Source organism: Electrona antarctica (genome assembly GCF_951216825.1).
Source record: "Electrona antarctica genome assembly, chromosome: 7".
NCBI lineage: Eukaryota > Metazoa > Chordata > Actinopteri > Myctophiformes > Myctophidae > Electrona > Electrona antarctica.
In genome coordinates, this window is record NC_136812.1 from 39,734,081 (window position 1) to 39,758,269 (window position 24,189).

At 43.3% G+C, this 24,189-nt stretch overlaps 1 protein-coding gene across 2 annotated transcripts in view; it reads right to left on the reverse strand.

Annotated features, from left to right (window-relative positions):
• Positions 1-24,189, reverse strand: part of p3h2 (prolyl 3-hydroxylase 2) — an 81,776-nt gene that overhangs the window by 15,888 nt on the left and 41,699 nt on the right. For both annotated transcript variants that reach the window (XM_079507092.1, XM_079507091.1), the window contains exons 2-4: positions 12,894-13,046; positions 10,776-10,965; positions 932-1,063 (exon numbers count right to left, since the gene is read on the reverse strand). In XM_079507092.1, coding sequence (XP_079363218.1) covers positions 932-1,063; positions 10,776-10,965; positions 12,894-13,046 — 475 coding nt within the window. The remainder of the gene's footprint in view (positions 1-931; positions 1,064-10,775; positions 10,966-12,893; positions 13,047-24,189) is intronic.

Sequence of the window (24,189 nt, forward strand, 5' to 3'; positions counted from 1 at the left end):
CAGATTTAAAGACAAGACATACTTTACAAACATTCACATCACATACACATATACACACACAAACCCTTCCCACCCCCCCATTCAAAGGAAAGAAAAAGGAAAAAAGGAAAAATAATACTTAATCTACGCCTAATTCTAACCCTAAGGACCGTGAGGACCACTTTCCTTTCCTCCTTCTGTCCTTGTGAGGACGTATGGTCCTCATAAAGATAGCAGAACAAGAGTGTGTACAGTCACACACACACACACACACACACACACACACACACACACACACACACACACACACACACACACACACACACACACACACACACACACACACACACACACACACACACACACACACACACACACACACACACACACACACACACACACACACACACACACACACACACACAGCTGCTGTATAGTGTTTGCACAGATCCTGTGATCCACTTGACTTTATGCGAGCCACATGCTTACAGGTCATTAAGTATAATCTTATGATCTCACTGAGATTCAAGACACTGGCATTTTAACAACACCCTGTGTGTTGTTCTGCCAGCACCCCCTCCTGCACTATGTCTCACACGTACGCGCACACACACAGTAACAAATAAAGAAACCTTGAAAACACACATGCTATCCCAAAACCCCCACGCACGCACGCACGCACGCACACAGGCACGCACACAGGCACGCGCGATAATGACTTCATGAAATTGGGTGTGGTGTACTCTAGCGCTCTTTGTGGCTGTGTATGATAATGAGTGCACGCAGGCCGCAGGGTGGTGCACCCAATGGTTGTATTCATGCTTTGTATCTGCTGTCATACTAAAGGTATCATGTTCCATTACCTCAAAGGAACATTGCTTGTCGTCGTGTGTGTGTGTGTGTGTGTGTGTGTGTGTGTGTGTGTGTGTGTGTGTGTGTGTGCGTTTCTTACCCTGAAAGTAGGCGAATTGCAGGTAGTCATAGTGCAGGGGCAGGAAGTTTTCCATGGGGGAGAGTCGTCCGGGTCGCGTGGCCAGATCTCTCACACACTCATGCTCACAGTGAAGAACCTGAGTGAAGTGGTCTGCAACAACATGGAAGTGATATCCGTGTGTTAATACACTCATGCTCACAGTGAAGAACCTGAGTGAAGTGGTCTGCAACAAGATGGAAGTGATATCCATGTGTTAATACACTCATGCTCACAGTGAAGAACCTGAGTGAAGTGGTCTGCAACAAGATGGAAGTGATATCCATGTGTTAATACACTCATGCTCACAGTGAAGAACCTGAGTGAAGTGGTCTGCAACAACATGGAAGTGATATCCGTGTGTTAATTCAAGGTGCTTTATGGCAGAGGTTCTCACACATTTCCATGTCAAGGACACCTAAATTGATATGTATTTGGCCACATGGTAGCCTTCAGTTATTATGGTCCTAAAATGTGGAACAGCCTGCCTGTGAACCTGCGGCGTTCTGGATCCTGCACGGACAGTTTTAAAAGAAATCTTAAGACACACATGTTTAGCATAGCCTTTAACTAAGTCATATTATGACTCCATTGTTTATTCTTTTCTATTCTTAATTAAATGTTTTAATTTCTTTCTTATTTTCTCCATAAATGTTTTTAATGTTTATTTTTTAATCTGTGAAGACACATTGAGTTGCACTTGCTGTATGAAATGTGCTATATAAATAAAGTTTAGATTGACTGATGGTTTAAAGTATTTCAACTGATTGTAATGCTATATTAACCCATATTGCTGGGTAGTGGAGCCCCCCTGGAACCCCCTCAAGGAGGACCCCTGGGGGTCCTCGAACCCCACTTTGAGAACCACTGCTTCATGGACTGACGGCAGCAACTGTTAGCACACAGACTTCCATCACATTGCTAGCATAATTACACAAATTCTTCTTTATCCAAATATTTTAATGATCAGGATTTGTACTATATTATGCATGTTGGTCTCTGAAGATTGTTACTGAAATTGTTCCAAATCTTCAACTACTTTTTCTGGGTTGTATTAAAATGTAAAATGTAATTTCCTATGGTGGTCATTTCATTCAAAATTAAACCTTTCGATCCCTTTGGTGTAAATAACCCAGTTGGCCTCCCCTTTTTAGATATCCTACATCAGTTACTACATTGAAGGTGCAGTGGCCACAGGTCCCCTTACTGACTGTTTACATTATAATTATCTATATTTATATTACAGCTGGCCCAGTGCACTGCCTGGGGCTCTGTGTGGTCTGTTGCTAATTTAACACCATATGATGTGGTCTCACGCCAACAGCCATTAACTGTCGATGACCGTCGATGAGCTCATCTGCGTGATGTCATCTCAGGGTGAAAGGGAAAGCAATGATATACTGAGTCCTCTTATTGGATCGCAGCAGGCACTTGACTCGTAATGAGACACATGATTTGAGGAAAGGAAAGACTGACCCAAAAAAAAGCGAGATTTACATTTATAGCCCATTATCCAGTGTAATGGAAACCAACAGTGGCTCGGCTGCTTAACTCAACTGCTGCAATAGAGCACAGTGACAACATTGTGTCATGATTACACTTGATATAACTGGTTCCTTCTACTACAACAGCCCCTGTTTGGAACAGTGACCTATTAGGGCATGTCTGAACACTGGAGTGTGCAGAAGAGACTATGGAGCTGGAGAGTGCCGATACGTTGACGTCAAATCGAATGGCTGTAAATGCAACATGGCAAAAACTCCTGTTGATATCGCATATAGATCAAAATAAAATCCAGTCATGGAGGCAGTGAAAGAAGAAAAAGAGTGCCAGAAGAATGCGTGAAAAGCCAAAGTTGAAGAAGGGCTCCCTGACTAACCACGTGGTCTAGCCTCTATACAGCTGTTGTTATTGTAAGTCATGGAGGAGCAGCAGCGCCCAGCGCTAGCATCAGCGCCAGCTTAGCTTGTTTTGAGGTTTTATAAGATCCTAAAGATGCCAGACTGTCTCATTTGGAGCAGAAAAACGACTGTGTGTGGAGGCTGTCTAACATGTGAGTAAAAGCAAATAAATTTAAATTTAAAGAAAGACAGATTTTGACGTTCTGGCACAGCCGCCGTGGGTTGTGGAGATTGGAACGGAATCCCGCGTAGGCCGCGTGCGTTCCTGGTATAGATTCGGTTAGTGAATTTCAGTTGCATTTTATTCATGTTTACAAGTTCCCAAGGCATTAGGGAACACTCCATAGCACATTAAATTGTTATACAGCTTAGAGAAAACAATGCTCCCAAAATTCTATTTTGACTCTGAAGTCAAAATAGAATTTGTGGAAAATTATAGGCCTACTGGGATTGGTGCAGTCAAGATGATCTCTATGGTATAAACTAAATAAACCAAGCCCCACATCATGGCAGGTAGATCATAAAGTACTTCAACTACTGTAGCAATCGTGGCCTCCATTTGACAGTGACAGTCAGATTACCATATAAACAACATGGAATCTAGTCATTTGTTGTTTTCCCCACAAAGTTTACCTTGACTAGAGGTAGACTAGAAACAACATTGATGAGTTGAACCAACCTGAATAGCTGCAGGCTCAGTTTCACAACTGCTGCATCAAAAACGTAGATCAAAACATATGCTAACTATAAACAGCCATGAACTGTTCCCTTAGTAACAATCCAGTGCTTATGAGGGCCTCACAGAAATGTGATGTTTTGTGTTGAAAACAAACGGAAAACAAAGTGAACCTAATGGAAAACAGACAGTGGAAGTGGGCAGTCCTGATCTGTATCAAATTAAATAGACATGATATCATTGTCACGATCATAACATAGATCAAAAGGACATCTACAGTACCATAAATTGTATGGAGAGCAGCGATTTTGTCTCCTCATTGTTCTTTGGAGGGACGATAAATCTTGAGTTTGATCATCTATCAGGAGACTGATTTCACAGTATGCTGTTATCACCCCCCTCAACCTCAAAGTCTTAGTTGAATACATGATTGATGCGCCTGTTTGTTAATGTGTATTCTGAATTGGTTTGTTTATGGACGCATGTGCTTGAGTGTCTGCATGAAAATATCTACAATTGTTCGTTTGTGCGTGCGTGCGTGCGTGCGTGCGTGCGTGCGTGCGTCCACATGCTTGAGTATGTGACTACAGTGAGGTCAAGTTTAAGTGGCCACAGCAGCACCACTCTTTCCAAGAGAGAACTGTACTGTCATCTCTCCAGGAAGCAGAGATGGTGAACTATGTCATGCTATAACCACGCACGATAGCAAAGGGACATGCTTTCTCAGTCTCAAAACCATCATTAGATTACATTTGGAGATTGAAGCCAATGTACAAGGACGTTTTCATACAAAATCAACTTTTTCCATTCAACACAAATAACAGACTACATTCAACTGAAGAAAAAAAACATACGCCTCCTTTGGCCAAATAAACTCTATCTATCATCACATATTCTCCACCGCTGTGGGTTTACAGAAAATAATCCCCTGATTAGAAGTCAAATAAAGCCAGGCCAAGAATGAATTACTCAATTTTCACTGTTTACGAGACCAGGGCCATACGGTTGAGAGACAACGTACACTAATCAGAGATTACGCTGCAGCTACCACCTGGCTCTTTAGTGATAAAGGGCCGTCCTTCTCCCACTAAGAAAATAATCACACTTGTGTGTAGTGAGGGGCGCTCTTATCATCATCATACATCAGGCAATCAAATCATCACATTCCGTGCTACAAACACACCTACACACTGAGCTGTGCATAGGAGGGGCTAAAGGAGCCCCTCAAAAAACACACAATTCACAAAAGCTGCTGTGTGTACAGTATATCAGTAAAATCATATGATTATCTTCTGGTGCCAGTGTTTTGCTATGGTTGACGCTCTTCTCACGCACCTCCCCCACAACCAGCATGCTCTAACAGTACTGTATGTTCTCCTGCTGGCCTAGTACTGAAGCCCTGTGTGTGCCCTCACACTGGATGTGCACCATGCTATGCTGCAGTACTGTATGTTCTCCTGCTGGCCTAGTACTGAAGCCCTGTGTGTGCCCTCACACTGGATGTGCACCATGCTATGCTGCAGCGCTTTGGAGCAACAAAATGCAATGATAACACAGAACATTAACCGAAAGCTTTACTGCCTGTAAGGCAGTGAAGGGTACTTTACGAGAAAGTGAGGAAATTAACGTTTGAAGGATTGGGCCGAGCTGTGCCTGTGGGTTTACTGTATGCATCACTGCAGATGCACACAGCCTTACTCAGCATTACTTTGGGCCAACAAAATGCAACGATGTAGATAAATGCATAAACTGGCAACATAACTGCTTGATTCGTGGTGCCTTTTATGACACTGTGGCTCACACTTAATGATGTAATAATGAATCATTGCAAGAAATAGAGGGTTTTCTATTTGACTGCCAGCATGGTGAAGAATGAAGATGTGTGCTGGATTTGAATGGTTTCATACTGACCTCAGTCATTTTGCTGATTAAGAATGAAGGACTGTTGGAGCTGTGTACAGTTTTAAAGGACGTGTAGACGAGAGAGAGAGAGAGAGAGAGAGAGAGAGACAGAGAGAGAGAGAGAGAGAGATAGACAGAGACAGAGACAGAGAGACGCACAAAAGACAGAAACAGAGACAGACAGAAAAATGCAGAAAAGGGATAGACGGACAAGAAAGACACACAGACAGAAATATGCAGAGAAAGAAGGGAGGTCTTGTTGTGAAGCAGCAGAGTCCCGGTGGACTCCCTCAGCTCTGTTCTGGCCCAGACTCAGAGCATCTTCTGATGCAGTTAGAGATGGTAATAGAGCATGTCTTCCCAAATCCCCAGAGCTATACTGCGGGCAGCCAATAGTTTCAAGCAGCAGAGCATAACACTTCCACACCAACTGCGATGGCCTGCTTCCCATTAGCTTCTCACCCAGGGAGCTTCTCAGTCTGCGGTAACGTCATGCTGAGCTGTCCTCTCACTCACTCACAGTGCTGGAGTGCTTTCTTCAATCAATGTGTTGCTATGGTTCGATGAACGCCGCAGAGATCCAAACTCGCTGCAACATGTGGACGCGCGTTACCTTAAAAAACACCCAATGAGTTATTCATTCTTCCTCTTCTTTGTTTTCCATTCCTTCAATAGAGGTATCGGAGACCGAGAGGGCTGCGTTCAAAGGCTGTTCACAGATCTGGAAAAGCACTTACAGCGACCCCAACAATGTTTTCCAAATGACAATATGGGGGATAGTGTAAGTGGGGAAAAAGGCTGAGAACAAAAATGTGTGTCACCTTTTAGAAGCCAAACCGAAGTCCAATATGCTATAAAATAGCACAGGTGCTGAGGTCATCTTGAATGAGATTGTTTTGAAATGTACAATACGGTCAGTAAAGCAACTATTCTCTTGGAGATAATGTGAGAAGCACATGTGCTGGAGAATCGACTGACTTCCCCCTATTATTGAGAAATTGCAGTCGCATTTCATTTAGGGTTTTACATTTTGTGAGTATACTGGGACACGCACACTCCATGCCTTCATAACATTGTGGTTTTGAATCCACAGAGTTCTATCTAACACAAAAGACACTTTAACCTTTAAAAGTCACATCCAGGCCTGGAATTTCATCCTTTTAGGGGCAAGGCCACTTGGCCTTTAGTGTGGTCAACTTTTTAAGGGCACAAGGCCAAGTGCCAGGGCATGAAGGCCATCAATTAAAAAATGATTTTCCGATGAACATTGGTTCAGAACAGTGCTTCTTAAATAAATAATCACAGCTTTAAATAACAAAATATAAGTAGCTACTGTTGTAAAATATTGTAAACATGTTTTGGGGACCCAGTCCAGAGATGAAAATCATAATGAAATGGCCTAGGACCCTGTCAGGCTGTCACCCTAGGCTAATTAATATAAATTTAATTTGGGGGTCCTTGAAATTTAAATGGCTGAGGATCATTGGGTTAAACTGAGTTAATTCACATAAAATACAATGACAGCCTACATAACTTTTGAATAAGGGATTGGTTTAGAAAAGCCTATATTTTGTGCTAAACTAATATATTGAATAACATGGCATTGTAGAGAGGTTAGTGACAGATAAGATAATTTCTCCATTGTGGGGCTGCACCGCTGCAGGACTGAGGACTCAGTAAGTCAACACAAAGTGAAAGTGCAGCTTCAAATCAGTTTTTTGTTCTTACCTGGAGACAGTGTGTGCTGTGCACAGGGGAACAATTGTTTAATTATATCCATGGTGTCTTTCTGTCGCTATCCATAATGCGACGCAAAAGTACATTTGTGTTTGTTTTGGTGGGCTAGATAGATTCGGTAGATCTCCTCCTTGTATGGACAGCCACGCTGTTTCGCATTAGACAAAAGGAAATCAGCTGGACCATGTCCGACCAACGTTAATACATGTGACGTAGGACCGCCACACTGTCGCAACTGTAGGAAACATTGTTTTGTTTTGAGTGATAGTTGCAGTTTGACCGGATAGCTAGATTAGCTACACTAGTAGGCAGCGTGTGGGCTAAATGCCCTCTGTTTACTCTGTCAGTGCGTGTATGTGTGGCGCGGAGGAGGAGGCGTGCGGGTGTGTGTGTGTGTGTGTGTGTGTGTGTGTATGCGCGCGTCATGACGACCAGCGGCAGCGGGGGTAGTTATTAAGGCAAAGTACCGCAAAATAATCAAACCACTTTGCAAATGGCAACACAACTACAACACAAATTTGTTCTGCGCGGGACGTGAGGGGAACATTGGTTACCGTAATGACTGGAAAATTGCGATAAACGGTAAAATGAACTTCTGTGGGCGCCGGTCGGGGCACCACGGCCACTGTGGCCGTATGGGCATATACTTTTTCGAGGGGCACACGGCCAAAGAGAGGGGCAACGACGGCCATGGCCGCCGTGGCCGCCGTGAAATTCCTGCCCTGGTCACATCCTTTCTTCTCAACATCATTATATTTGACTTTTATATCCCCCCCGAAGGGCAAGCCAAGAGAGTCTCATCATCATATCCAAATATCATATCTCTCTCAGTCTGCACTGCCAGAGAAAACCTGGCAACCAGCGAAAGTAAACACCGATGGCACCGTTTAAAGTATCACCTTTACTAATCTATTATTTAGAAATATTCTCCTAATCACATGCCATGAAAAACATGTTTCAACAGTCAAGTTTGTAACACAGGAGGTCTTGGAGGAGAACGAAGCGCACACACACACACACACACACACACACACACACACACACACACACACACACACACACACACACACACACACACACACACACACACACACACACACACACACACACACACACACACACACACACACACACACACACACACACACACACACACACACACACACACACACACACACACACACACACACATTCTCTGTTCCTCGACTCTCTGTCCTCACCATTCCCCTCCATCGAATTTCTCTTATCAGACATTTGACCTTTTGCCAACTGACTGCTAGGGCAGATTCAATCACCTATGAGCACGCAGACAGCTTATGCCCAATTTATTCTCCGTAGTACGACAGCGTCACATGCAGAAAATAATGTGTCGCAGAGGTACAGCTAATAGTAGTTGTAGATCTGCTATTTTTGGTATGAATCATGCTTAAGCTGGCACAGCCCCGAGCCGTCTCAGTACAACAAAGGGCATGGCGGCGGTCGGTGGTTTTTTGCCGTACAGCATGCCGTGCTAGTAGAGTCCCACAAATCATTCCTTTTGTGTTGGGACTCCAAAGCTTCCCATATAATGATAGTCCTTATTCACTCCGGCTGGAGATTTCTAAATACACAGGGTCGACGTGCATCTAAACATTGACACCGACAGACGTTCCCACAACAACAAACATGAACCACGTGAAAGACACAACAGACCACAGCATTTCCCACGACGGGTTGTTTTCTCAGAAGGGAGAAAAGGCGCAGCAAAGCGCAGGGAAGGTGCGTCGTAAACAGTGCGATTCATCACAGCAAGGACAGGCCTGCGCTCTGTTTCTGATAAAAGACCTGGTAAATAGTTTATTGTTTCTCTGGGTCTGGCAGTGTACAGAGACTACACACAGCAGATTGTATCAGCTAATTACATCCAGCCAACAGATCATATCATACCTGCCTACATATAATACTGGATGCACTGTTCATAGACAGTGATCAACCTATTTAAACGAGAACTGTGATTATGCTGTTCTGTGGAACCTACACCGATAGATTCAGCTAAATAGTCTTATTTTAATAGGGAGTGCTACAGTACAAGGACAATAAGGAAGTTTAGCTCCACCATGGTTTTCCATAGGATATTTCCAGTGGATTATGGATATCATCAGGTCGGGTGGAAACCGGCTGATTATGTCCAAAACTGTTACTTTTCAGGATTCAAATTCAAAAGTGTGAAACGTTGATATGTTTGATACCTTTGCGACGCTGTAGTGTAGGGGTGGGCAACTGGCGGCCCATGGGCCACATGCGGCCCCCACCTTCACTTAATGCGGCCCGCAGGTTAATATCAGAATACTGATATAGTATTGATTTAAGCTGTTGCAATTCCAAACATGACCTGCTTTAATTATACTCAATGACTAGTATTAAATGACTAGTACTTAACGACTAGTATTAGTATTGTCTTTTTGTGTACAATTTGTATTTAGTTCATAAAGTTATCACAACTAAAACTAAATCCATTTGAAAATCAATAAAAAGGTTACTTTTCAGGTTTCTAATTTTTTAAAAAAAGCAAAAAATAATTCATTATTTCAATTCAAATATAGCAAAAATAGCCGATCTACAAGCTCAAAACGCGTCGCGACGCGTTTTGAGCTTGTAGATCGGCTATTTTTGCTACGACAGTAATATGCACTGTGGCCCTCTGGAGTGAGTGGCCCTCTGGAGTGAGTGGCCCTCTGGAGTGAGTGTGGAAATATATTGGCATAACGTTGATATGTTTGATACCTTTGCGACGCTGTAGTGTAGGGGTGGGCAACTGGCGGCCCATGGGCCACATGCGGCCCCCACCTTCACTTAATGCGGCCCGCAGGTTAATATCAGAATACTGATATAGTATTGATTTAAGCTGTTGCAATTCCAAACATGACCTGCTTTAATTATACTCAATGACTAGTATTAAATGACTAGTACTTAACGACTAGTATTAGTATTGTCTTTTTGTGTACAATTTGTATTTAGTTCATAAAGTTATCACAACTAAAACTAAATCCATTTGAAAATCAATAAAAAGGTTACTTTTCAGGTTTCTAATTTTAAAAAAAAGCAAAAAATAATTCATTATTTCAATTCAAATATAGCAAAAATAGCCGATCTACAAGCTCAAAACGCGTCGCAACGCGTTTTGAGCTTGTAGATCGGCTATTTTTGCTACGACAGTAATATGCACTGTGGCCCTCTGGAGTGAGTGTGGAAATATATTGGCCCTCGCCATCGTCAAAGTTGCCCACCCCTGCTGTAGTGTAATCACTAACAGCACATTCATTTACCAAAAAACACAAAGCGTTAGAATTTGGAGAGGTTTCTGCCCAACAGCAACAATATATTAACCACATGTGCAGCAATGGCACAATCAGAAATCTGAAATCTGAAAAGAACAAACTGTGGTTCTAACTTCTAATGTAGAAATGCTGCATGATGGATGCAAGTGGACTTCTGTTATAGGAAAAGTACACAAAAACTATTTTCATAAGCTTTCATTTGCTCAACACGTTTTATTTCTACAGTTTATGATTCATAGCTGTATGTTTTGGTGCTATAAATGTTAACTTCTGAAAGGGGAAAAATACTTTACCTGATATAAGCTCCTGGAGGCTGTAGCGGTACAGGAGGTGGTCATGGCCCTGGAACTGCTGTGGCCCTTGGCAGAGGGCCCGACACTCCACATCTGCTCTGTAATAATCTACCAAGGCCTCCTCGAACATCACTATGGCCCCCTCATAGTCCCCTCTGTCATAGAGCCTCACACCAGCTGTGAAGGAACGCTGGGCACAGGGAGGGAGAGGGAGAGCGAGAGAGAGAGAGAGAAATAAATAAATAAATGCAAAAGCACTTCTTTTGTTGTGTTGTTTTTGTTACCATCGGAATGTGTGGTTTATTTCATTCTTTGTTTATTATTCTTTTTATGTTTTATGCTGAAATGTAAAAACACTTTGAACTGCATCCTATGTACAGTATACAAAATACATATTATTGTAATAAAAGTGCATTATAAAAGGTACATTTGACATGGCTTTTATAGACATAGAAAGAGCGGGACAGAGAAGGGAGGGACAGAGAAGGGAGAGAAGTAAAGGTATGTGGAATTATTTCTTCCTTAATAACCAGTAAGACGCCCTGAGGGCGAGAAGCGAGGTTGTGTGCACGCATCCGCCTGGGTGACGGCAGACTGCTGGGCGAGCGCTGGTGCTTTGGCATGGGGCGGGGGTCAGATCAACATATGGAATGAATTCTGTACTGCCCATATATGGAGCGTGTCTTGAGTGTACTATGAGTGTACAGGGTTTGATGATGTCAGATCAACATATGGAATGTCAGAACAGATCAGCTCCATATATTGAGATCTAAGGGTGGCAGCGGGGCCAGTGTCTTGAGTGTACAGGGTTTGAGGAGGTCTGGCCATATATGGAGCGTGTCTTGAGTGTATAGGGTTTGATGAGGTCAGATCAATATATGGAATGTCAGAACAGGTCAGCTCCATATATGGAGATCCAAGGGTTGCAGCGGAGGCAGTGTCTTGAGTGTACAGGGTTTGATGAGGGCCCAGGTAAGGCCGGGACTTAAATTCCGGACCCTGTGAGAACTCTAGTTTTCGGCAGCTGCCGGCACTAGTAATAACTTTGGGGTCTAGAGTTTGAATGGACAGGTATCAGTCAAAAGGGAGACATCGAAGAGGAAGGATGGATGGGGAAGGATCATCAATGGAATGTCAGAACAGGTTAGCTCTATATGGATATCTATATCTAGATCTAAGGGTTTGAGGTTTGGGTTATAGAGTTGCTGGCTGGCTCCATATATGCAGATCTAGGTGATGATCCAGTCTTCTCCATGCATGGCTATCCAGGGTTTGATGAGGTCAGTGTTGTGATCTTCATATATGGAGACGGCCATATGTGGAGCGTGTCACAAGGCGTGACGGACTAACGGCCAAATCTGGTGGCGTGACGTGTCACGAGGCACGACGGCCATATATGGTGGCATAACGGACTGACAGGTTTCGCAGGTTTTCATAGTAATCTGAGACCTACGGTTGCAAATAACCTTTACAGACACAGAGCGAGAGGAAGAGTGCGGGGGAGTGAGAGAGATGGACAGAAACACTGAGGAGAGGAATTCTCCTGGTAACCACAAACAGCACCAAGTGACCTAAACGAGTTCTCTCTCATTAAACTGCAGTGACCGCAAAAACAAAGGCCTCTTTCATACAGGACAACAGCCACTGTTCACCCCGTTCAGATAGCAGAGGAGCAGATTAACCCGAATCAGCTTCTGGCTGACTAGACAGTTTGGCAAGGTGCAAAGACATCTGAGGACAAAAGCTGGCAAAAAAGAAGGCAGCATGCTGCAGTGATTAATGATAATACTGGATGATGATAAAGATGGATGTCGCTCGATTGGTTCATAGCAATGATGTGGAATGGAGAAAAGCGTGAGGGTGAAAACAATGGAACAATAGAACAACTAAAGAGAAGGAGAAAGGATGAAAGGAAGGGAGTGAGGATGGACGGTGAGAGACCGTAGCGAGGATGGTATACGAAAATGAATTAAAAATGGGAAAAAACAGAGAAAACAAAGCAAGGAAGGAAAGAATGTATAGGCTAGGCAGAGATAACGAATAAACAAAGGAATCTTGTTTAAAACTAAGGGTCAGACTCAGAATCCAAACAGGGGACTCAAAGAGTTTGGGTCTCACCTGGTGAGGTCGGGCTTCACGGTCCACAAAGTGGTCCTCTTGGACGCCCTGCAAGTCCTTGTACTGCTCCAGGTTCTGACCCATCTCAACGTGCTCTGGATTGGCCTGGAAATAAGTGTGGGCCGCCGCCGCTGCCTTGTCGGGCTGTTTCAACTATGGAGACACAGGAATACAAAAGGATATAGCTCAGGTTTCTCTGGACAAACACTGGAGTCATAAACAATTTTAAACAAACACTCGGCACACGAAAGTACATCAGAGGGAGGTTTATCCACAGTTCAAGTAAATGGGAGATGCTGTAGTTATTTGCCAGCTGGGGTCCATACACATGGACCGATCCAAACATTTCCCAGCATTTGGTTTATTTCATACAACAGTCAGTTGAGGGCAAGAAAGAACAGGCCCTTCAACACATAAACACAGAGGGTCCACAGTCCTGTCTCCAGCTGGGCGAGCAATGCCTTTAGTTCGAACTTCTAATAATGTACTAATTATATGCAGAATCCAACAAATAAAAATGTATGAATAACTGGAGACAGTCTTCAGAGCTTGAGACATTCTGGCAACTTTGTAACTTATTATCACTTCAAAAGTCAACATCAATAGAGTGCCGAAGTCCTGACGTCACTCCCACTAACCCTGGGTCACTGCGTTACTGTCGTATTGGAAATCACAAAGAGAAATCATAGATCGCGTCATATAAGAACTGTGTTCCAAAAATAAACAAACCACCCAGGCGAGGTATGTGACTCTGTGCCGTTTATGCTATTGAGTTTTGATGACGTCTGTGTTTGGAGAAAAAACAATCTTACTATTTGGATAAACTAGCATTTTTTCACCGGCAGTTGATACTTCATATCCATATTGTCGGGGTGGTTTTATAGTGTTAATGTGGTAGAATTATTGATTATAGATGCATCTAAAATGTGTTGGGTGGTAATGTAAACTTCTCTGTCCTGCTCACATTACGATGCTGAATATGGGTAAAGTTGTGCCTTTTTAACTAAATGTACTTGCGATCAGATCAGAAGAGTGACTGAAGCAGGGCAAGCCAAGAGATCTGAGGAAGTTCTTCTTCAAATGATCCTCCAAATGATCCTCGACTGTCTGCCAAAAATAACAAGGTACGTTCAAGCCATAACTAATTTATACCCATCAGGAATTTTGGAACCCATTAGTGATTGAATAACTGACAAAAGTGAATATTTTGAAGAGACAGACTGTTCTCAGACTCTTCCCGTCAATGGGGGCGAGGTGCCATCCTTTTGACAGAAAGATCTCCAGCATGATGGATGAGCTTCCGGAGCTGACAGAATGTGGGATTCATGACAGTATATGTATCTCAGTGAAATAATCACAGCGTTCCGCTCCTTAACTGAAACATTCGTGTAAAATAAACAAGATGGAAGTACTCTGGCAAGGATTGTCATTTCATGGGATAAACAAGACAAACTAATTATTGCTTACTACAAGTTACTAGCGCGTGCATGCGTGCGTGCGTGCATGCGTGCTAATTTCACATGTGTGTGCTAATGGGGACATTGTACAAACTGTCATTAAATTACATCATTTTTAAAATGATAGAAACCAGCAATCGTCTTATCTTGGCAGCTGGCCAACCTCGTCTGAAGAACTGAGAGTTAATGGCAGACTTCTTCACTTGACCTAACCATGTGTAACGACGTAACCCTTATACGCCGCCACATATTAGTGACAGGTCTTGTTGCGTGAGGGCATGACGACATCACTCATTCGTGGCTGTGCCTATAATTCACCGGGAAGGAGTGACGTGTGCAGACGAACAGGATATTATTTTGCTTAAACCTTTATTGATAGTACCAGTGGAGATGGACAGGGAGAGAGAGACAGGGAGTGACACGCAGCAAAGGTCCACACACACACACACACACACACACACACACACACACACACACACACACACACACACACACACACACACACACACACACACACACACACACACACACACACACACACACACACACACACACACACACACACACACACACACACACACACACACACACACACACACACACACACACACACACACACACACACACACACAAAACACGCTATTCTATTGTATTATCTTATTGGACTGCTTACATTATGCTTCCCATGATTATGGTATTCCCTCTGACTGGAGACTTCTAAAACTGCTCATCCAGAAAGTTGCGTGCATCTAAACATTCACGCCGGCAGACATGCCCACATCAACAAACAGTCCCACATGAAAGATAAATTGAACAACACAACAGACCACAGCGTTTCCCAGGGCAGGTGTTTTCTTAGATGGGAGAAGAAAACGCGGGTATGAAGGTGGTTTGTATGTGATTCATCACATCAAGGACAGGCCTGCACTCTCTGTTTCTAATAAAGACTTGGTAAATAGTTTATCGTTTCTCTGGGTCTGGCAGTGTACAGAGACTACACACAGCAGATTGTATCAGCACATTATATCCAGCCAACAGATCATACCATAGCCGTTATGTATCAACTGTTCATAGACAGCAAAATTATGTGATTATGTCTATGCACGAGTGATCCCAAAGTTACTTAAACGAGAACAGTGATTATGCTGCCGTGATCGTAGGAGTCCTACTTAACCCATTTAGGCCGGACATCGAAATGTATAAAATGTCTTCTAAATCCGATTTGCGCCACATTTTCAAGATTTTTCAAAAATAGCAGACCTACAAGCTCGTAGCGCGCCACTCGGTGGCGCGCTACGAGCTTGTAGGTCTGCTATTTTTCAATAGCTAAATTATAACATAATGTTTAAAAAAATCACACCCGTGTGAACTGAGTGGTGTAAGGTCTTATATAGACTGATCAGCTGTGGTCTGACGTAATGTCTGACCTAATGAAATCACACCCGTGTGAACTGGGTGACCATAGCAACCATGCTCATTTTTCGGTACGAACAGACAGACAAACAGACAGACACGTAAACTAACAAAGCCAGTTGTAGGAGTGGTTTACACCACTCAAAAACCAAAAAGGGTTCCCGCCCAAAATGGGTTAACATGGAATAGAGCACTATAGGGCACATCTGGAAGTTATCTCCATTACAGGGTCTCAACAGATCTCAGATCAGGGTCTCAACAGATATTTCCAATGGAAATGGGATTTTGGATAAAGGCCTATTAACCCATTTTGACCTGAGATCAGATTCTAAAAATGTCTTCTACATCCTGACAGTTTTCTGAAAAAGCTATGTTTCTATGTCAGTGGTTCTTCGATTTTTCAAAAATAGCAGACCTACAAGCTCGTAGATCTGCTATTTTTCAATAGCTAAAGCATAACGTAATGCTAACACCAAAAGGGGTTCCCGCCCAAAATGGGTTAAGACAGTTTAACAGGTACAGGACTGTACGAGACGAGTCACTCGTGCAGCGACAGCAAACACCCTCCCTCCCGTGCTGGCTTCAGTTCCCACTTTTGTCTTTTGTCAGAGGTATTATTTCATCTAAAGTTGCGGCTGTCCTGTATTGCAGGCTGAAGTTCAGCTCTGATGAACACGCCTACAATACCAGACATTCCGCACAAGGTCTTTTTACGTTTCCCATCTCAAAAACGAATGCAATGCAACACACAGTAATATCTAGACTAGAGCAATGAAAGAGCTGCATAGTCTTCCATCACAAATCAGACAGGCAACAAGTAAATTAGATTTTAAAAATAAATTGATGGTCAACACATTGAACAGAACACCGTTTAAAATCGTTCATACTGTAACAGTACTTAAACTGAAATTGTATTCATGGTTGTTGAGATGTTATATTTATTAATAACTCGTTTTATATTGAGTTGTATTTTATTTGTTTAACTCTTTCTTATACATGTATTTTATGTGTGGTCCCCAGGAAGAGTAGCTTCTACTAAAGTAGTAGCTAATGAGGATCTAAATAAACAAATAAAATAAAACCACCCACAAATGCAGCCAATCGTGTTCGTTGGAGTAGCCGCCCCCAGCTGGCTCTCACTAATATATATATATATATATATATATATATATATATATATATATATATATATATATATATATATATATCTTTCATCAAGTGGCAGAGAAGAGCCAAGAGAGAATAGAACGCGTGAGACTCTTAAGGTGCCATCGAGTGCATTCCTGTTGAGGCAATGTCTTCCCACAGCTGAGCAGGAGCTCCTCTGCAGAGCCCCAGCGCAAGACGCAGAGGCTATAGCTTGGCGTAGTGTGAATGAGACAGAGAAAGGGAGAGCAAGTCGGAGACCAAGACAACCCACACACACTGGGACAAGGCACAGGGAGACGTTTTTGTGTCCCATCCAAAGTGTCACTGACTGAGTGCCAACAACAATGAGCTGTGGTATCCAGACAAGAACGGTCCTGGGGGTTGAGAAGGGAATCAGTCAACCTACTGCAGCCACCTGGGGAGGCACTGACTGGACACACCTGCAGCACGATTGCCCCCCCATACCCCCCCTCTCCTCCCACCCTACAACCGCCTAAGGGACGGCCTGGCTCAGGCCAGAGAAGGAAGGGGATCAACTTCAGCACGCCACCCCACGGCAAACGCAGCTGTGTCGGCGGCCGTGCCAGAGCCCATTGTCCTGGGGCCCGATACATACAGCGTACAGGTTCTCTGTGTGACGTCATCATTATCGCCTGGGGGCGGGTGAGGGGGAGTTAATGAAAAATCACTCAGAACGGGGTACGGTTTCATCATTCACTCACGTCAAAGTTAGTTAGGAAAAGTAGTGTGTGCTCCAAGGATTGTAGTCTAACGGAACACTTAAAAAGGAGGGGAAAGAGTTTGAAAACACTTAACATTTCCGAGTTTTTATTTTGAGTGACATTAAAATATATCCAAGTGTAATAAAATACAAAATAAAAATGCTCTCCAAAAGAGTAAAAGAAAACAAACATACGTTCATTATTCTGCATGGGAGCAGTTCACTGGAAGCAGTACAGTGGAGGAACTGAGAGTGACAAAAGGAATGAGTCATTCTGGCTCCATAATGGATTTTAAGTCAAATTCAATATTGCTGACCTGCATACTTATTTAAAGAGGTCATCGATTTATGGAGGCGGATGATTGTGCTGAGGGCTGCTGAGACAAAAGTGTAATCTACACCAACTAATTCAACCACACTACACCTAAGCTCACACCTGCTTTCCCCCGTTACATTAAAAACACATTTCTCATAAACAAAATACCCCCTAAAGATGAAGGAGTGGAAATCTATCACAGTTTATGAGTTAGATTACACTTGTAAGAGGAGGGAAATGGAAAATGATATAGCCTAAAGACTTCCGTGCCTTTACTGTGTGAGCAATCCTTTTTTTTTAGCAATCCATTTTACAAAGCCAAAATAGGAGCCCGAATTACATAAACCAAATAACTGTGCTAATGGAGTTATTAACCACTGACTGAACCATTGTTTTAAAAAAAACATTTTAAAATATATTTAAAAAAGAATCACACGGCCCAGGCGGTGGTGTAACCGTCTGGGCACCCGACTGGTAATCCAGTCGCAGTGTGCCGCGGGTTCGACTCCCGAGCCCGACACGGCCTTTACTGCATGTCTTCCCCCATCTCTCTCCCGTTTCCTGTCAGCCTACTGTCTGTCCCTTCAAAAACCAATAAAAGGCATAAGCCGCAAAAAAAAATATCTTTAAAAAAAAAAAAAAAAAGAATCACACCTGTGTGAAGTGAGCGGTGCAACTGTACCGTGTGGGGGTCCCCGGGGGGTCCCCGCAACATCCAGAGCCCCAGGAATGCGCCCAGGGGACCCCGGTTAGTAACAAAAAAAAGAAAATTGAATTCCATCAGTTTGTTGACGCTCTTCAGACCAGCCATTCTACGATCCACCATGAAAAGCTGGTCTTTCAACACATACAGTAAACCTTGTACACAGAGTACGTACAGTTTTCCTCTCGCATGAACTTCAAAGAAGCACCTGTAGAGGTGAATGAGTGCTGCTCAGTATGAAACCTCAGCTTGCCCTCCTCGCTCAAGAGCAACTTCTGTGTTAACCCATTCAGGCCTGACGTCGAAATTTTAAAAAAAAAATTGTATAAATCATGACAATTTTCTGAAAGATTCGAGGCACATTTTAACGATTTTTCAAAAATAGCAGACCTACAAGTTCATGAGCTTGTAGATCTGCTATTTTTCAATAGCTAAAGTTTAACGTAACGCTTAAAACACCAAAAGGGGTTCCCGCCCAGAATGGGTTAAAGCTGCTTGGACCGCCCTGCCACTCTGAAGAAAATGCTCTTGATGTGGGCATCGGGGGTGCCAAGTCAAACAGCTATTTGCATGACTTGCTCCTTCGGGGCCGCGTGCTCACTTTACAGGTATGGAAAAAGGACCGAGGTGGCGCCAAAAGTAGAGAGGCTGGTGCAGTGATGAAGAACACATTATATCCACATGGCACAAAACCTGGGCTGGTGGTGACAGTTAAACAGATGCCTGTTCTATGCCTGAGGTATAGAACTCCACGGTATGTGTATAATAGATTTAAACACTCTTTTGTTCCCCTGTCAATCGAAATGCTCAATCAGAGATTGCCGAATGCACTTTACTGACTCAGATTCAGGGATTGCCAAAAACACTTTTCTGACTAGTTGCACTTTATCAAGGGAATGTGTGCAATATCTCTGTTTTGTGTATGTTGGGTGTTTCATGGTGTTTTTCCTTTTCGTATGTGAACGTGTCTGTTATTTGTATGCAGCTGTGACTCTGTCTCCAAGACAAATTTCTCCCAAGGGAGACAAATAAAGACAACCTTGAACCTTGAACCTCGATCAGGGCTGCCACTAAGGACCACTCAGCGGAGCGAGCACATTTGTTCTTAAATAAATGTATTTCAGTGGCTGCCTAAGATTTCCCAATAAGTTGGAAACTTCTGGTAAAGTAGATTGGGGTCAGCGCTCACTGCTCAGGTTAGAAGAGAGGCAACCACACTATTTGATTGTGTTTCACCAACATGTATGATTGATTTGTTGTATGCAACTTAAATAAACTAAACCATACAGCTCAGATTTACAATTTAAAACAATGTGGTCCCTTCTCGCCAGCCTTTTCATGGGCCTGTTCCCCATCAGGGACCCATAGAAAAACACTCCCACCTACGCGGTAATCACTATAGCATGTAGTTGAGGCCGTACGTGTCGAGCGTATGTCTGTGGCTCTTCGTTACACAAATATTTCTAATTACTGCAGTTACACATTACATTACGCCAGTTAGCCCTGCTAATCCTCAGCTGACAAGGACATGACCTTCCTGAGAAGCTATTTTAAGTTATTATTGGCTGGCTGCCTACACTACAATATGGCTTTGCACAACCCATCACTGTGCATATTTCAGCAGGCAGATTTGCTAGCATGATAACAGCAGCCATGACCAGCCAATAATGGTTTTACCTTTTTATGAGAACAAAAATGAGAAGGCATGGAGAATGAGATACCATATCTTAGGAATGCACTTGGGAGAAACCGCCACATCGTTACGAAGCTATCCTTTATCTCTGAGGATGTTGCACGCTCAGTTTACATGTCGGCAGACATAACAAGTGGATAATTAGGTTCTGTGTGAAGGGCCCTTTCTCTTCAGACATAACAAGTGGATAATTAGGTTCTGTGTGAAGGGCCCTTTCTCTTCAGACAAAACAAGTGGATAATTAGGTTCTGTGTGAAGGGCCCTTTCTCTTCAATGTCGGCAGACATAACAAGTGGATAATTAGGTTCTGTGTGAAGGGCCCTTTCTCTTCAATGTCGGCAGACATAACAAGTGGATAATTAGGTTCTGTGTGAAGGGCCCTTTCTCTTCAGACAAAAACACATCTTCAGTTGAACCTCACTGTTGCACAAGTTCTGGAAAGTAGAGGAAAAAAGAAAGGTGAGTGTGGAAGTGTTTCTACGTGCGGGAGGCACCTTTGAGCAGATTGTGATTTTGTGAAACAGTGAGACACTGCTAGCAGCAGGGTGCAAACCTAATTCTGTACAATTTACACCTCAAACTGTGGAACTGCAAACAGAAGGAAGGCCAATCTTTGTTGCACTAGTACTTAACATTCCATCCAGCTGTTTGGAAAGCACAGAGTCCCCCATCTGGGACGTGATTTAACGCGACTGCATAAACATCGTAGTACATTTCCAACCAGATTGCAGGTTTACTGTCACTGAACCAATATTTGTGTTTTGAGGCAAAGTTTAACACATTTAGACCTGACGTCGAAATTTAAAAAACGTTCGCTCTGAAAGAATATATATTCAAAGATTTGTGCCGCATTTTTACGATTTTTCAAAAATAGCAGATCTACAAGTTCATAGCGCGCCACTCGGTGGCGCGCTATGAGCTTGTAGATCTGCTATTTTTCAATAGCTAAAGTATAACATAATGCTTAGTTAAAACACCAAAAGGGGTTCCCGCCCAAAATGTGTTAAAAAATATTCTGGACTAGGTGTTTATCCTACAAACAAGCATGAAAACCACACCGCGTCTATCTTTGGTATGCTAGCAAAACCGTGTACTCAGATGTGTGTAATGAAGACAAACATTAGCAACTCGTAGTCACAACACAAGGGATAATTTATGATAAAGGAGCCTATAGGAACACGTTTCAGAGAGGGAACCTGGCAGGAGAATTCCAGAGGAAATATTAGGCTGTGATCTGTAAAACACACACCTGGGTTTTGCTGGGATATTGGAATTTGAATAATCCTAAATTACTGCATTTTACTGGTGTGTTAATGAGAGATGAATGTGTTTTAAGCAGCCTTCTAAATATTTACGGTGCGGTGTAGAATCCCTTGCCTATAAAGCCTGTTTGATGTCATCAAACAAATTTGTTCTGTTCTTTGAAAATGCACCAGTATTTCCTAAGCCTTTAAGTGTTGGAAATTATGTGGATGACTTTCAATAATGTGGATCTTTTCAATTTCTTTTTTTTAAATGTTCTTTTGGGGCTTTCGCCTTTATTTTATGTTTTTTTATGGAGGGACAGACAGTAGGCTGACAGGAAATGGGGAGAGAGATGGGGGGAAGACATGCAGTGAAGGCTGTCGAGATCGGGAGTCGAACCCGCGGGACCCTGCCAGACTGGATTACCAGCCAAGGTGCCTGGACCGCTGAGCCACGGCCCAGGCCATGTTTTCAATTTCATCAACACATGGCAGCTATACTGGATTGTTGTTTGTGCTAAATGTACTTATTAAACTCTGAAATGAGCGATTAAACTATCCATATACAGACATGACTCTCACGGTTTCGGCAAAGAAAATGTATTTGATTTGATGGTTTCATATTTTTAATTAACAGACACATAAGTAAAGTACCATAAAATGCATTATTGGCTGACTCCTGGATAAAAGGTTCTGGTTTAAAATATAATAAAATAGACCATTTCACAATACTCGCTGTAAATCACCAAATGGCCCCATGATCGAAGTTTCATTTTCCTGGCGAGGAAAGAAATATACACCCATTTTTATCTCATAAACAGACCATTTCATAGTCCATGTGTTAGCTGTAGGAGCAGCGATGTCTTTTGAGAGTTGGCATCATGAACTTTTAAGTATAGGAAAACGCATGCACAAGCCCATGGCCTGCTGGGAAGGTAAATTGTCCCCTTGATGAGTAATGTCGTAATTCTATAAAAGCGGTAGTCTTCCTTCCATTTCAGGTCAGTTCAAAAGCACACAAAGCATTGATTCACTGTTCAGGGAAGGCTTTGGAATTCTTGGAAACATGAAAAACAACTCCCGTCTGGTGTTTTATCCTGTATTTCCATTGGACGACCTCCTGCTGTAAGAGAACGAGTATCTAATCAGAGTTCACTTTTAGAGCCAAGAGTCACCTATTTTCCTTAGACACATACGTACACTGTACAAGTACATGCTTGGACGCACGCACGCACAAACACATGCAGGCACACACGCAATTTAAACACTAAATAGAGGGCATCGGCGGTGACGTGAGCATGGCGCTAATTGAGCAGGAAAACATTACAGTTCTACAAATAAACCGTTCCATAATGGACCCTTAAACAGGCCTTTTCATTCCTAAACAACCTTGATGGACTAAAACAGCTTTGGGACATGTCTACTGTATACACGCAGGCCACTGAATGTTACCACTGTACATCACAGGTGTGAATAAGTCACTTGATCGTCTCGGCTGACTGGCTAAACTAATCAGACGGCGGCTTGTTTTCGCTTCACCGCTAAAGCACACAACACTTTAACGCAACATCAGGGCTATAACTCACATCCCTGCCATGCTACCCACAGTGAAGCATGCCGACATTTAAATTAAAACACAACTAGGACATGTTAAGCGCATGCTGTGGAAAACATGGACCCATCGACCCCGTGCAGGGGTGGGGGGGGAGGAAAAGTGAGGAATTATGTGTTTGTGACATCATGAGTTGAGAGGTCAGGGCTCCCCTTGTCGAGCATGTCGTCCTCTTTCAAGCTCCCCCTCTCCCCCGTCCCTCCTCCTCTCGTCCATCTCCACATGCTGACAGCCCTACACACTGGGCTCTTCTCTTGCCTGTCCTCGCCCCACCCTGGCCTGAGCCAGCACACGTTCTTCCTATAAGGTCATGCCTGTGGAATGCCTGAAAAAACCAAGCCGCCGTCACCACTGTAAAAAGCCTCTTTCATTGAATCAGGGCTGTCTGGAGACACGAAAGACCAGGGAGAGTTGTCCGACAAATCCCCCACCCCACCACCGCCATGAACCACTGACGCCCTCCCGCCCATTACCCCCTCCCCCGCCCCATCCTTCATCTCTGACAGGCGGCGTGCACTCCACTGTACGTGCAAAAGAAAACAGTGGGAGAATAATCTTGCCACTGCACGGGAGCAGAGAGTGGACTTCCGTTGGGGTAGCGTGCCCAGGCTGCTGTGTGGTCTCTGGGCTGTGAATGGATTGAGGCAGACTGCTGGCTTTGATTAAGGGAACACAACACCAAGGCCTATACGTTCTGTCATTGTGGCTTGAACCTCAGCAGAAACCTAGAATAGGGAACAGACGGTCACTCGACCAGAACCTCTTAGTTACCAAAACACAATTCAAGTCTATTATAAAGTAATCAAATATCTGGCCGAGCTGAATGGAGCAGGTTGTTTGTATGTCCGTAAGTGGTCCGGCTCTGTGGTTGACGTCGTTTGATTGGTGGGATTAGCCCTCTTTTCCATCTCCAGTGACAAACAACCCGAGCCTCTGTGGAGTTCTCGGTGAAACACTAGACTACTTCGTCTCGAGGCTACGCCATCGA